The following is a 16,103-nucleotide window of genomic DNA, read 5'->3' as shown; positions in this document are numbered from 1 at the left end:
TTCAAGTGAACACTGACAGTTCCATTGTAGAGATACAGTGTAGACCACATATTGTTTGACAAGATTAAGGATATGTGGTAGCAGTTATTAACAGGTTTACTTTACAATATTCAGTATTTCATCTTCATTCAGTCAGTGGTGATTGAAAATGTGTTAAGATAATGATCACTTCCTTTATAAATGCCATTCCAATTTGGTTTCGTATTTACATGCTCTTCATTATAAATCAGCCCTTGAATACTCTGCTTGATTTGCAAAAGTTAAGTTTGTCTCAGAATACAATTGGACAATCGATCACGAAGATACTCTGTACACTAGACATACTTGTTTGTATCACATCACATTTTGTCAGTGTGCATCATTCGTAAAGCACAAGTACAGTATCTCATTATTTAATGGATCAGTATCCCATATATAGCTTGAAGTATAGACTATATGTACTCTTCATGAATTAAAGCAGTATCTTCCAGCAGTAAACATCCCAATTTTGTGTATTTTAGAAGCCATAGGCAGGTATTCATTTAGATTGTTAAAAAAAAAAAAATTATTTTAGAATGTTCATGAGACACTCTTCAATTGCATTTTGCATTAACATAGGCTCTGATCATTGTGGTGATGCAGAAAAGGGATTTAATTCATGGTATGAAAAAAAAAACATGGTATAAAATAATTATTTCCATCTGATTCAACTTGCAACGCTTCAAATGGTTTCATGGGTGCTTTCCATTCTCCTCGGCTTTATGCATTTCTTCCAACCAGCATTTTGAATGTTAAGACTCTAATAGAAAGAGTCTAAAAATGTAATTCAATGAGGAAATTGAAGCATTTTGATGGGATTGTGATTTATACATGTGTGTAACATGTAAACCACTGTGATATAAGCAATATGGTACATATATATATATATGTGCGTGTGTGCTTCTGTTGGTACACCTGTACATACTATAACCTGACAGTTTCTCCTGTTATATTTGTTCTGGGCTTAATTTTTCAAAGATTTTGGATCAGGGTTGGGGTTAGTGTTGCTGTTGGAATGTAGGTTAGGTTTAGGATTAGAGTAACCTCATACATGTACATGATGTATGCACTGTCTGCTAGGTTTCAAACTAGGATGTAGTTTAGTGCAGGATATTGACTACTGAGCAATCGTCACTAAACCATGTGTCATAGAACCTTACATACACCACATTCAAGAAGAAAAGATTATTGATGAGTAAATACATTCTATCTCTGTGAACCTGCACATCCTAGTAGATTTGTACATGTAGCTGGGAGATCATGAGCATAAATGTGTTGCCAATTTAATGTGTATGTATATCATTTATATTCCCTTTCTTGAATCCCTTCATATGCGTTAACCATGGGATCAACTTACACACAACATACCAATATATATCTATATGTGCCTTACAGGCGTATGATGTAAGTAATTACGGTATTTAAAAACCCTGCTTAAATTGCCATTTAATATTCTAGCCAGCCTTTGTGATATACCTGTACATGTGGACCCATATCCCTACCAACTCATAAATATTTGGACTTTTGACCCCTTAATTGCTATAAATATACATGTACATGTACGCTTGAATATAATATTTCCCCAATATTATTTCCCCAATATTTACTTATATATATATATAAGCTACATAATGCTTAATTACTTTGTATTCAGATGTGTATAATGGTTTATACATACCTCTTAAATATAAACGTATCAGTTGCTTGCTTTGTTACTATTGTTACATGTATTTATACACAGCATCATTGTCAATGTTCAGTAGACTTGCACCATGTGAGGTAGAGGGGGGAGGATTGGGGAGTCCTGAAAAGGACTGTCGATAAATTTTCTTTCTTATCATCATTGTCATTGTACTGTATGTTTTTGATGGCTATATTTAAAGACAATTTACAAACATTTGTACACTTTTCAATAAGATGGTATCAAGAATGAACTATTCATGGGATATAAAATTGTACTCATGAGATTTGTTAATATTCATTTGGTTATATGTACAGTATGTACCCACCAAGAACATACAGAGATGAATTGCTGTTTGGTCTACTACAAGTTCTAAGGTCTAATAATCATTTGATGTTTATTATTATTATATTATCAATGATTAAATGATTATTAGACCAATAGAATAGTAGACAAAATGGGCATTAGACAAACTGGGAATGAGACTGACTGGAAATTAGACTAAATGAGCAATAGACCAAATGGGTGATAGACTTATTGGAGATTAGATCAAATAGAAATTAGACCAAATGACTGTAATAGCCTACATAATCATTAGACCAAATTATAAGTAGACCATGTAGATAGTTGATGGGCTGGGTGTAGATCATATGGCAATAGACCAATTAGGTAGTAGGTGAAATGGTTTTAGACCAAACGACAATAAACCCATGCAGAGTAGCCTGCTTTGCGCATGCTCGATATTTGTAGTTATTTGATAGCATGGACTTGCAGAGGTTCTCTTTGGGATGTTTAAATATCAAGAGTTGTTTTTATTTATATAGCACAAGTATCCCCAGTAGCATACATGTACATGTGCTATTTCTCACACTGTAATCAATTTGCATCTTGTAAAACCAAACTTAGGAAACATGTAGGTAATAATAGATATTTATATATGATATGAAATTTCTTCATATTAATTTATAATATGCTACATACATACATATAGTGCTCTAGAAAATATCATTTATAACCAGAATACATTTTAGCTGAGATCTACAGTTACAATGTACATGTAACTGTTATTTCACATTGTACATGTAGGTAAGGGCTTTTCAACAACGTTTGTTTTGTTTTCTCCTGGGGCTCTTTTCATATTTCAAATGATCTCTATTGAAAAATTATGGAACCACATACATTTGGAGTTCTGCAAAGGACATTTTGGTGCTTCTAAGGGTCAAAGTTGTCTTGAGTGCCACCAGGACAATTTGATGGTGTGAACCGTTAATTCAAATAATCATGATCCTTTTGCAAATGGGCAAGTCCAACATATATTTTGTCTAACATTGTACCAACTACATCTGGGATTCTAGTATTTCTAAATTCTAATAATCATGTGAAGTTGGTAGTCCTACTAGAGCTTGCATCAAACCAATTATCAAGGAAACAAAGACTTCAGATTTTATATGTTATTTTACCATTACTTTTGGTAACACATTGGACAGCAAATGACCAAATAACTCGGACTCCGCCCAAATATCTACAAAAAGGGGCAATGTTGGAGTTCACTGTACAGTAGATACATCAGTCAGCTAGCGCCTGAATTTGTTCATTGTTCTTCAAAAAGAATAGCTCTCCTTCATACATTGAATAAGAAATCCAAGATACACCTGCACATGTACATGTATGTATTTCATGTTTGGAGCCACTGGAAATGCATGTGAAATGTCTCCAGTAAGAGTTGTTGTGTTTGTTTTGTCTGACAATTTTGCAAGCCTGTTGGTATAGCTCGTACTGGAAATGATTTTGTTTTCTTTGAGAAGATAAAAGGATATACACATGTACTGTATATTTTCCTGTATTTACAATGTTATTTCTCTACTAGGAATGATATGCAATGATGGATTTATCTTTGAAATTTTCTTTTGGGGAGCTCGTGTCATTTTACACAGAGATAATGCCCTCCTGGCTCCATATCATACAGTTTTAAGTCATGCACTGCATTGGATGTAGGCAATTCATAATTCACCATGGGGATGTGCTACTAAGTCTGAGTGCACTTTGTATCATCACAAATTCTACTAATGATGTTAAACCCATCTTTTTATTGAGCAAACTAACACCATCTAGTCTCAAGTAAGTCTAAAATATTCTCCTATTGTCCCACCTATTGTAAATGGTGTTGTGTTTTCTCACTGACCCTTCCAGGTCCAGCTACCAGGAATGAAGTGGGTGGATGGACACAAGCAGCTGTTCAGTGTGACTCTCAAGGGAGTTTCCTCAGTACATCCTCAGGTAAGACGAATCTACATGAATAGCAGACTCTGAGGTGTCATAGTCATACAGACCTGCAAACGTACCACTACGATTTCACATATTTCACAAGGTCCGCGGTTCGAGACCCGCCACGGCACTAATGTCCTTTGGCAAGAAATTGATCTACATTTGCCACACTCGACCCAGGTGATGTAAATGGTACCTTGCAGGAATTAATTCTTTGAAATGCTAGAGCGCCGCAATGGCAGCACAGCTAAAGCCCGGGTAATAATATCCAAGTTTGGAAGCGCTTAGTGATTCTAATAAGTGCTATATAAAAACTGAGTATTATTATTATTATTACTATTATTATTATATGGCGTGTACTTGTTACCTTGACCTATCTATGTCACAATACAGCCATCGTTAGTGCTTATTCAAAAGATGGTTAAATAAATACTCAATGTTCTTATTCAATCCTTTTGCCCTAGCATAATGTAAGATTTTCATTTCTGGAACCCGTTCATTAAGCCTTTTTTCAATGAAAAGTTACCAAAATCAGTGACAAATCTGCTGATAACCAATCAGAAGCAAGGATTTCAGTAGCTTATAACAAAACATGTCATTTGTCGCTGATGACAAGTTTTGTGAAATGGGGCCCAGGGCCGGTATTCAATTCAATACTTAGCATACGGTAAGTAAGAAATTTACGAAGTAAATGGCTAAGCTAAGATTTTTAGTTATCTCGTATTCAAATCGCATTTTAGACTTACGTAAGAAAAAATCCAAGTAAAATACTAACTGATAAGCATTGTGACATCACACGGTCAATCAAAAGTAATGCGCAATTAAGGCATTGCAATAAATGCGCGCCAATATAATTTGTGCGCAGGATATAATACTGCATAAGAAAACCATATGCCTGCCAATCAAGGACTTCAAATAATTGGCTTAAGTCTGGTATGGAGTTGGCTTAGATTTAGGGTAAAATACTTAGCCAAAATTTTGAATTGAATACCAAAATTGGTGAGGTATTTTATCTAAGCCAAATACTAAGTAAACAGCTTAGATTTTGTACTTAAGTATTGAATTGAATTGAATGTACAGTGCACACATCTTTCTTGTTCCTCCATCTTCCACTGCAGGATGAGAAGGTGGACAGATTCTTACACCTCTGCCATGCCGTCGAGCAGGGAAGCATTCCTCGATCCATCGGAGATCAGAACATGGAGGGGGAGCTGATAGCCAGCACCATCAACCTTGGTCATGCTGTGGCCGAACCACTGGTCAAGTTCCTTCATATCGTCCTGGACAAGCTCATCCTAATGATGGTCAAGGCACCTATCATCAATGGTCATATCGGTGAGTAAGGATTTGTGAATGAAACAATATTTTGTGAACCATTGATGAGCCCGGTTGTGCATTCACCTTAAGTTCTATTCTGTACTTTAATGCACTGCATGTATAAATTTTAATGGAAAATGAAAGAATACATCCCAGTCATACTGCCAAACAACTGATAATCAAAGTCTTTACCATTCCTAAAATGTAATGTTTGCTTGTTCTGTTGTCTGTCTGATATCGGTCTCCTCAGTGTCATCATGGTATTTGACAGACCTGCTTTTGACAGAGTTCAGAAGTTATTCTTTTTCAGTTGTTATAATTTGTTTTCTCGCTAGTTCTTTCATTGATCACCTTTCTATAACAGATATGCACTGGCATCATCTGCTAAGTAGTGGGTACATGTACCCAGAACTGGCAATTCATAAATGATTAATAGTGTCATTGCAATTCCATGCATGGAATTGTCACATTTATATAAATGATGTAGTTGCTTGGGGCGTTAATTTATAGATCGATTAGCCAGTTTGTGTACCGATTGATCGATTGACCTTTATTTATGTGTATTGTTTATTGTAATAAGAGTAGCTTGATTGATTAATGAATCTGCTTGTAATTTCATATAAATATATTCATACCCTTACCTCACATTTTTCAGTGAACATGGGTCAAGTGTGCTTTGAGACGATGGCCGAGATCGTTGATCGGCTGCATGTCCTACTGGACAACAGACTGGACAACCATGGACGTAACACCCTCCTATCATCCTTTGTCCACTATGTCTTCAGGCCTCCTGACGCTGACAATACCAACATGGTGGCTGGAGCTACTGGTAAGGGTATGTGTGTCTTCAGCCGTTTATTTATACAGACATCATTGTAATGGAGTGCATGGTGAAATATTTAAAATAATGATTGTAACAAAACACTACTTAACAATGCCTAGAAACCTTTCAGAAACATGTTTAAACGGTTTTATTTACTGAGAGTTACTAATGATAGTGTGTTGTTAAAATTCTGGAGGGAGATTTGTGTAATTTGTTTTGTATAGCGCCTTGAGTAAGTCATTAGATAAGTGCACTTTATAAGTATTTATTATTATTATTATAATAACATTGACATGTAAAACAAGCAAGATGGCAAACCCATTTGAAATCAAATGCTGAAAGTGCACTGGTGCAAAAAAATGAAATCACTTAAAAGCCCTGACATGAAAATACAACGTTGTTGGGATAGAATATATAAATGGAAGAAACAATTTACTTTATGCCACATCAAAGATATAGAAAATTGTGAAGGCATGATCATTTCCTGACAATGCTGAAGGGAGAGCTAAAAAATGTATTTGTCTTCAGAAATGGATGTATTATATGGGCTTATCAATTGTTTGGGTAGGATTTAATAAGGGTACTTGCCAACCCTTCCGAATAATCCAGAATATTCTGATTTTCTGGATTTTTAGGACCTAAAAATTCAGAATATTCTGATTATTCAAAATTCTTATTTTTTTTGGTTTTTGGTTAAGCCAAATTAAGCTTGTTTTATCATGTGCCCCAATTTGAGAGTTCACGTATTGCGTGTATTGAATGGCTGCATGATCGAGCAGCGAATTTGTATTTGCTTTTTTGTACAGATTTACCACCTACATGTATTGCCGGTTATGCTGCTGCTGCCTGTTAAGGGTACAGATTTCTTTTTTTTGAAGGCATACCGTGCTAGAAATTCCTAATTCTTATTTTCAAATGTTGGCAGGTATGGTGTTACATGTACCTTTACCCTTACCCCCCCCCCCCCCCCCCCCCTCCCATGAAGGGTCCATTTTGAGTCATACTCTCATCTCTTAGTGACATGTATGATTGTCTTTTAATCCTCTTTTTAACACACTGCAAACGAGTGGAACAAAATGTTGCTACATATATCATGAAATATACTCGCTTGTATTCATTCAAGGGCTCTCCCCACACACACCCACCCAATCCATGAACTTCAGCAACTACGGCACCGTCGCCCGCTCCAACAGTCTCAACTTCAAGCACCGCGCGGCCCTGCGGAACTCCAGCACCAGTCTGAGTATCCCAGCCTCCCCGGAGGATGACATGGATGCCATCCTGCACAACCGCTTCGGCAGCGAGCGTCAGGGGTCGGCGAGGTCACCGAGCAGGTCCGGGACTGGGATGGGAAACGTTCCGGTGATTGGACTCGGTGGACGGGTGCCTCCTCGGAAGGTGAGAGGGAGTTTTGTCATAGTTTTGAAGATTGATGGCATTAATGATTTGATTTCAGTTAATATAGTAAGAACGTGCAAGTATGTGATTGTCAGTACATTGATTAACCAAGAGATCTACATTTGTAAACATAACCATAGGACTATGTACAAATTAATGTAATGGTACAAGCATTAAATGATGCTTAATAGGAAATGGCAAATATACATATCAGTCAAGGAATGATGGGAAATATAGATATGCAAAGAGATAGATAACAATAGCTGTAGATACTGGGAGGAGACCCCCTCCCCCCTCCCCCCTCCCCCCCCCCCCCCCCCCCCCCCAACAAAAAAGAAAGAGAGAGAGAGAGAAAAGAGAAGAAAGGTGATTATTCTGAATATTCATAATCAATGTGGTATTTTTATTTCTCAAGAATATAGCTAGAAAATAATGTTTTATTAAACATTTATGTATTTGACAATATTCTGCACACTTGTATATTTATGTTTTGTCTTTGTTAATCAATCAAGCATTTATAAATCTTGTATTACAATATTCATACTAGATTTCACTGTTTCCTTTTCTTTTCAGCTTGTCCATGAAGAACTAACTCTTCAGTTTGTAGTATCTAATGGCAAGGCCAAGGAGAAAGCTTTCAGTCATGCCTGGTTCTTCTTTGAACTCATTGTAAGTATTGAAGTTTTCCAGTAAATAATAATATCATTATTACTTCCATGTTTTAATGGATTGGGTCTTGTTGTAGTGTTTGAAGCTTAATATAGTGGTAGGCAATCCTTAATGTGTGATTAATTGGATGATTTGTGATCAATTAAATACAATCTTCATAAGATAATTATTTGACTTATCTTAGATTTTTAAATGGAAGTACTGTAGGGCCAACATTATTTTTGAGTCCACCTATGCTAGTTTTAAAAATCAAGAATCACCTGTCATCATACTGAAACCGGATGGTCCCTATATTAAGTATGTTGGAAGTAGAGAATTCAGTACTCAGTGGGTTAGGTGTTATACACAGTATTGTGGTACAAACCAGGTTAAAGAAATTACAGAGGTTTTAAGATTTAAAAAAGGATATAGTCAAGAATACCATGGGCAACCTTCATGATTCGTCATGATTTGAAAGGTGTCTGTAGTGTATTTTCCTAGAGTAGCAAGTGCTTGTCCAGTGTCCGTTATCTTTTCTTCTTGTGGAAAAAAGATCAGCGTTAAATAAGACCCTGTTTTTATTGTTTCTCTGACACTTTTACATGTAGTGAAAGGTTTGTTATTGTTTCTTTCACTGTATTCTTGTCAAACAGATGTTTAATAATATCTACTTGTATATTTGTAATGTTTTATGAAAGTGTTGAATAAACAAACTTCTTTCACTTATTAATAAGGAAAGGGTTCAATGGTAGAGGAGTGGTCTTATAACCAGGAGGTTCTGGGTTCAAAACCCAGTTGACGTGCTAATGACCTTAAGTAAGGCATCAAACCTCATTTTTAAGTCCCTTGGAGAGAACTTAAAGCTGTTGGTCCCGTAAATGCTTAAGTACAAGCATGAACATGATTTCTTATCAGTCGGGTAAAACAAACTGTCAAATCATCAATTTCTAAATATTTGTGTCTCAATCATGAAACAGGTGAAGAGTATGGCCCAGCACCTTGCTGACTGTGAGCGTCTGGACTCCTACCGTAGGATGAGATTTACAGAAAGCTTCTGCAATGATATCAACTCGGTGGTTACTATGGTTACATCAGAAATCATTGCCAGGTTCAACAAGGTGAGGTTTTTTTGATTTTTATTTTATATATTTTTTTATTTATTTATTCTCCACTCATGGGTTGGATTGCCCTTGTCAGCTATAAGCTGTTTCCAAAGGGGATAGGGTTAGATGATTCATTAAATGTTAAGGTTTGCATGGTGGTGTGTGAAACATTCATTAGGTTTGTGCTTTTACTAGAGCTGTTCTGTTATTACGTCAATCGCCCCCCCCCCCTCCGCTTTTCAAAATAAACATTACAAAATAGTAATAATTAGCACAAAATCAGGTGGTTGCTTTAATAGCTGAAATTTTATTCATTCAATCATGATCTCCAATGTCACAATTTTAACATGAATATTGAAATCATAAATTATATACACATACATGCCAACTGTTCAGATTAAAGAGGAACATTCCTCTTTTTGGGAGAAGATAATTATCATTTTAATGCAGGTGTTCCTCTTCCTGTACAAATTTGTCTGTAGTATTGAATAGGAGAGTTAGGATTGTTCCTCTTTTTTTTTTAAATAGCATAATTTGTACAGATTTCTGATTTTCAAATGTTGGCATGTACGTATACATCACAGAGCCATGAGTTATTACTTTCACTAACCAATTCTGTTTCCTTGTTTGTCATCATAAATTTGAAAAATATATCTTGTTGCTGATGTTGAAATAATGTTGAAAATTTTGGAATGGGATGGGTAATTACAGTATGGGTAATGGGTACTGAATGATTCAGACCTATTGTAGTCTTGGGTATGAATTGAAAGTGAGAGTGAGAGGCTGAACATTTCTGAACATTCATCAATCTGGTTGTTGCAGTCCAAAGAGAAACGTCAAATATCATTATTGCTTTAAAATTTAAATCAGAAAATGTATTATTTCCATGGCAGTGCCCTAATATCTGTGTGAAAAAATCACAAAAACAGAAATTATTGCTGATACTCTTCATAAATTAATCATATCAAATTCCTTAGAACATACATGTATGCCATCAGTATGCCAATGTCTATATTTTACCTTTCTTTGTACCAGGATGTCAGACAAATGCAGCTGCTGAATGCCAGCCTAGCCTTCTTTCTCCAGGAGCTTCTTACCCTGATGGACAGGGGATTTGCTCTTGCTCTCATTCACAACTATGTCAAACAGGTAACATGGACTGGGTGTCGAGGACTACTAACAAAGTGTTTGGAAATGATTCCTGGGCCAGGCCCTGTTACTTAAAATTTGACGTAGAGTCATTTGTAAAGATGTATCTCCAATCCTGCTTAAATGGATCTTATCTTTTGATTTTATCTTTAAAATTGATTTGAGTTACTATTGATTGTAAAGATATGATTGAAGGGGATAATATTAATTTTGGGGAAGTACAGTTGATTGAAACTTTATATGTTATACAACCGTGGAATTGAAGAAAAAAAATGAACGCATATATCTCTTGAACAACACATTTCTTCTTGTAATGAAGTGATATTTTGAATTAATTGAGATGTGAACGTTAAGGTGTACATTTATATTATTGTTGTATACATTAATAATATTATTGTGAACACGTATATCACTATTTGAATTATATCAATTGATCATGAATCGACAGTGACCACTTTGATCGACCCACCAGAACTCTGAGAGAGCTTGCTGATTTAGTAAATTAACAAAATGAAAGTGTAAATGTCAAATGAGGCCAATAACCACTCAATTATGAAGACAGATGTATTCTTGTTCATGACTGGTAAACAATGATCTTTTCACTCTTCTATCTTCAAGGTATCTGGTAAGATCACTGCTCTCAACGACCCCACCACGCTGGCCTTACTCAAGCTTGACTTCCTGCGCATCATCTGCAGCCACGAGCACTACGTCACCCTCAACCTCCCCTTCCAGCAATCCAGCTCCACCTCCTCCTCCCTCTCTCGACCCCCATCGCCGACCCCCTCTATCACCAGCACCAACTCCATCGCATCGTTCATCTCCATCCAGACAACCTTGACACAGCTGGGAGACACAAACAAGATGGCCGAGTTGTCGTACGACTACAGACAGCAGCACTACCTTGCGGCTTTGCTTCTCCTTGATCTGGCCAATGTCCTCACAACACAGTATGCATTATTGTTCAATACTACCACTCTACCACTAGGATCAATCTATTTCTTTACACTAGCTAAACCTTTCAAGTCAAGTAAAGATATTAAAATAGTCCAATATGAATAACCTTTGACCTGTCTTACTATCAGTTCCAATTGTTCCAATCGTTTCAAATCAATTGCAGCTTGAAATTGATCACACCTGTGTACAAATGAGACAGGAGTTCATAAGTTTGCAGTTGATAAAGGACCTTGCGATGGATCTGGATCAATCACAACTATTTATCAGACATGGCCCTTGTTTCAAAGTAACCTGTTCCTGACCTGCTTCATATTTTTGCCATTTTACTTGAATTGTGTCTACTCATTCTAACATTTGATCTTCTGGTGTTATTTGAAATAATTATTCAGATTGTCTTTACCATGTTCTTTGCTCTGGATACTCATGGCATTCTTATGTTCATTTCAATATGATACTTCCTTTGTCAAGATTTTGATTTACAGTTTTAACAAATCATTCATAATCATTGAAATTAATGGTAACAATGTCAGTTTCCATGTTGCTGACATTAACATCCAAAGTAACATTGGCATAAAGATTGGCAATGACACTCCTCCTCCCTATATCTTGTTTGTGTAGCAATAGCAACTTACATCGTCAGGCCATCGACACCGTCAGCAACCTTCTAGCCTCTCATGATGCTGACCAGCGCTTCTCTATGCGCGAATGCCGAATGCGTGTTGCCGCCCTCTATCTCCCACTCTTGGGTATCATCATTGACGCGTTGCCGCAGCTGAACTGTGCTGCTGTGGACCCCAAAGCCAGACCCTCTGCATCTTTTGGGGAGATGGATGATGTGGATGTTCCTATGAATCAGTCAGTTGCTATGGCGATAGCTGGAACAAGCATCTTCACAGGAGGAGGAGCAGGAGGAGCAGCAGGAGCGGGAGGAGCGGCAGGAGCAGCAGCAGCAGAGCGGGCCAACCCTGCCCAAAACGAACAGGTGAGTCCTGTCATTGTACAAGACACAGGTGCGGTGTCCTTTGGCAAGACATCAATCTGCCACTCGCCAACCAGGTGATGTAAATTGTTACCTGGTGTGAATTTTATTCCTTGAAAGCTTTCAGCACCTTGGGGAAGCAGGGCTAAAGCCAAGGGAATGATAGTACTTTGTAGGTACCTTTAGCATCCCCTGAGGTGGATATGTGCACAATATAGCTATTATTATTATTCTGCAAGCATTAAACCCACTGTATTACTTGAAACTACTTGCTCCCTTTATATAGAAATCAATGCCTAAGTGGTGCTGTTGGTCCCCCATGATCCTCTTTTTCTTATGTTATTTAAGAGCTGAGTTGAAGGGATAACCACCTGTCAGTGACCAGCAGGGTGGTCTAATCCCTCCTGACCAAACTAGTGCAGACAGGCTTTAAGATGATACTCATTTGTTGGCAGAAAATGATACAAAGCTGAACACCTGTTGATAATGTACGTGTATGGTACACATAAAGGCTACTTTATCTATCCTGTACCTGATCTTTTATGACATTGCTTACATTATCAATATCAAACTTCAAGGAACTATTAAAGTATAAAGGCTAAACGATTTGTCATATTTGTTGTGTTCTCTTCCATTAAATTAGCTTTAAATTCTCAAGGTATACAAATACACATAGGTATTAACCAAACTTGGAAAGCATACGTGTAGTTTAGTCCCATCAGATAGAAGAAGACCTTATACAGTTTTCTTTATCTCTTTCAGCGGCCGCCTCAAGGCAAAACCCCCCTGTCTGAGGAGTCTACCCGTGACCTCTTGATGTGCTTCATCTGGGTCATTAAGAACGTTGACCCCACGACCCTGCAGCAGATCTGGGCTTCTCAGAGAGTGACCCGGGTTAATAAGATGCTGGATATCATGTTCTATTGCATCTACAGCTTTGAATACAAGGTATAATGACTACTTTGATTTGTCAATAAGATTAGAGATCTGTCATCTATTTTGGAGAAAATGTGGGTAATATCTTTAAAGAATTCTTACAATTATTGGTGTGTTTATTATACAAATTATGCATGCAAATGAGTTCATTATACGCTCTATCCGCACCTAACAAACAAAGGTGTCAGGCTTCGTACAGTGGGGTGTGGTTTGGCAGGGTTAGGAGTTGACTTGCATAAATCATATATCGCATGTCTTACTTTGTCCAATATACAATCTATTCGCTCTTCTTGAGGCTGTTTACACCTACCGTCCTCAGGCTTTGTACAGTAGAGGGACACGGCCTCAAATCAATGCATTTATATTGTATAATGGACTCATTCACGAATGAGTCATTTGTATACTAGACCAAGTGATGACAGCTTGATTTGTAATGTCCTCTTAACCACAAACCTGATTTCGTCACTGCTACAGGGTAGGAGTGCCATCATCCGTCGCATGAACAGGATGTCCTTCAAGAAGAACGATGTGAAGCAGCGCCTAGAGGAAGCCATCTTGGGGACAGCTAGTGCTAGGAGTGACATGATGCAGAGACATACAAGACAAGGATCATCAGGTCAGAGAGCAATTGAAACTTTTGACCTTTGCCACTGATGGGCTATTCCATGCACAGTGTCCTGTATGACACATGTCTTTTTTCCCATTTATTTCAACCCAAAATTAAAAATAATTATCTTGATATGACCATTTAATAATGTTACTGATGCTAAACAAAACTATTAGTCAATCGTAATGACTAAAGAACCATTAGTCAGTGGTCGTTTCAAGAGATTTTCATCGTTACATGAAATAAAAGGATAACGTCTTATGTCTTACAGGCCACAATGCAAGGAATTGCCCTAAAGATGGCGCTGGGGGCACCGTGCTATATTTGTGTTCCTGTACTCCACATATCTTGACAGTTTGATTATTCAAAGAACATTCTGAGGTTTAATCCAATCGTGACTTGATAACAGTATTCATCTTAATTGAAGAATTATGTGATTACATCTTAGCCGAGGGGTAAAAGGTCAAATGCAATTTTTCGTTTAATATGTTATCAAAATGATACTGCCTTTAAAGCAAAAGCCAAGTTTAACAAGTCTTTTTTTTTTATGACCTCAAACAAATGGTTGTATAAAAGTCACGTTATGCCATCTGCTACAGTGGAGAGTTCCTACATAAATCTTTGCATTGTTTGCATGTTTCACTAAATATGTTCAAATTTTGTTCCACTGCACTGCAGGAGATCGTGGGTTCAGCCCAGCCTTGGGTCAAGCAGAGAGACTGAGATGGAGGAAGGATCTTACACACTTCAGAAAGAATGCAGATATACCTGAAAGGTGGGTAGAGAATTATTCAAATAATGTACAGCAGTGAGGGCATTAGTAAGAATAACCCACATAAAATGATGTTTATAACATGATTCTACTAATGACCGGTCATTATCAAATTACGTGTTAGGCAAAATAAATGCCTGGTCACGTGTACGTCACTTGATTAGGATCCACGTCATCATCTTATAACACTAGATATTGACTGCAACAGAATCCAGCATAGATCTTGATCCCATCATTTGCTTACGTTTGAAACACCATGTGTGGGCCGCGCGGACAGAGACTGAAGATTTGGTTTGGGAATTTTGATGCGACTGACCAACTCAAGCTATAAAATACATATCAGCCGGCCCTCAGACCACAAATTGACTGGCCCTCCAGACCAAATGTTGAGAAGCCTGTTGGCCTCAGCCAGGTCCCTCAGTCTATGGTCTAGGGGCCCTGTCTTCACTGTAGAGTCTTCTGCAGTGTTCATGTATCCACACTTGCGCATTTTGATGTTGTACATGTACATGATATACCTAACAGAATGATTATGCTTTATAGTCTCAAGGATGCACTTGTCTGTATGAGATAACTAATCATCCCGCATTCTTTGTATCTTCCCCATTATTAGACCAAAGGCTGAGTTGGAAGTAGAAGCTCGTTTGGAGGCTCTCTTGGCCAATGAAGTCTCATTTGCTGTGCTTGATGCCATGGAACTTCTAGTACAGGTATGATCTAACCTTCAAGAAAAGTCGATCACCCCCTCTTGTTTTTTTGTATGGCTTGCTCAAAGTTTGTTATTATCTACATACGAACAATGTCTGCTTTGATATACATTGTATATGTGTTCTCCTTATTGGTCAGAATTTTTATTAAAGCAATTTTTAAAATTGCCTATCATTCAATAATGAGAAAGAGGTTGCCCCTCAGCAGTATATTTAACATGTTGATTGTTACTTGAGAATTTGTAGTATTGGACACAAATGTTTGATCAGAAATTTTGTTTGGGTCCCAGCTTCAGTGTTTGTGTGTTTCACTCCTGGATTTTAGGACTGCGGGAATGAAAGGAAGAACAAAAAACAACAACATTAACAACAAAACAGGAATTAAAACAAGCATATCTGTTCCATTGAAATTCAGTATAATTTGAATTTATGAGCCTAATGTGTACATGTACGTCCTTCGACAAAACATTTTATTTTCAATTGCCTCTCTAGACCCATGTGTATCAGTGTAAGTGCGCACCTTGTAGAATACCCACCTTGAAATATATTTGCCCTGAAAATGGCTGCCAAGGCTGTAAGCAAGGGAAATTAAGTTATATTAGACATAGAAACACGTGAGGACATATTATTACTGTTCAAACGCAGAAGAGCATTAACTTTGTTTTAAAGCATATGAGTTAACACCCTCTGGCTCCAAATAAAGGATATGTTTGCTAGAAACAGAATATTAGCGTGTTTTTACA

The 16,103-nt window shown here is 37.2% G+C and overlaps 1 protein-coding gene across 3 annotated transcripts in view; it reads left to right on the top strand.

Annotated features, from left to right (window-relative positions):
* LOC587014 (dedicator of cytokinesis protein 7) overlaps positions 1-16,103 on the top strand; it is a 49,483-nt gene that overhangs the window by 20,381 nt on the left and 12,999 nt on the right. For 2 of the 3 annotated variants that reach the window (XM_030995707.1, XM_030995704.1), the window contains 13 exons: positions 3,890-3,976; positions 5,083-5,299; positions 5,937-6,116; positions 7,228-7,502; positions 8,076-8,171; positions 9,128-9,268; positions 10,289-10,402; positions 11,021-11,352; positions 11,978-12,341; positions 13,101-13,286; positions 13,749-13,890; positions 14,560-14,656; positions 15,267-15,363. In XM_030995707.1, the coding sequence (XP_030851567.1) occupies positions 3,890-3,976; positions 5,083-5,299; positions 5,937-6,116; positions 7,228-7,502; positions 8,076-8,171; positions 9,128-9,268; positions 10,289-10,402; positions 11,021-11,352; positions 11,978-12,341; positions 13,101-13,286; positions 13,749-13,890; positions 14,560-14,656; positions 15,267-15,363 (2,328 nt within the window). The remainder of the gene's footprint in view (positions 1-3,889; positions 3,977-5,082; positions 5,300-5,936; positions 6,117-7,227; positions 7,503-8,075; positions 8,172-9,127; positions 9,269-10,288; positions 10,403-11,020; positions 11,353-11,977; positions 12,342-13,100; positions 13,287-13,748; positions 13,891-14,559; positions 14,657-15,266; positions 15,364-16,103) is intronic. The other variant, XM_030995705.1, reaches the window with a different exon arrangement.

The sequence above is a fragment of the Strongylocentrotus purpuratus genome, unplaced genomic scaffold (genome assembly GCF_000002235.5).
Source record: "Strongylocentrotus purpuratus isolate Spur 01 unplaced genomic scaffold, Spur_5.0 spur5_scaffold_3, whole genome shotgun sequence".
Taxonomy (NCBI): Eukaryota; Metazoa; Echinodermata; class Echinoidea; order Camarodonta; family Strongylocentrotidae; genus Strongylocentrotus; species Strongylocentrotus purpuratus.
Note: the sequence above shows the minus strand (reverse complement) of the source record. Positions and strands in the feature narration are given on the sequence as shown.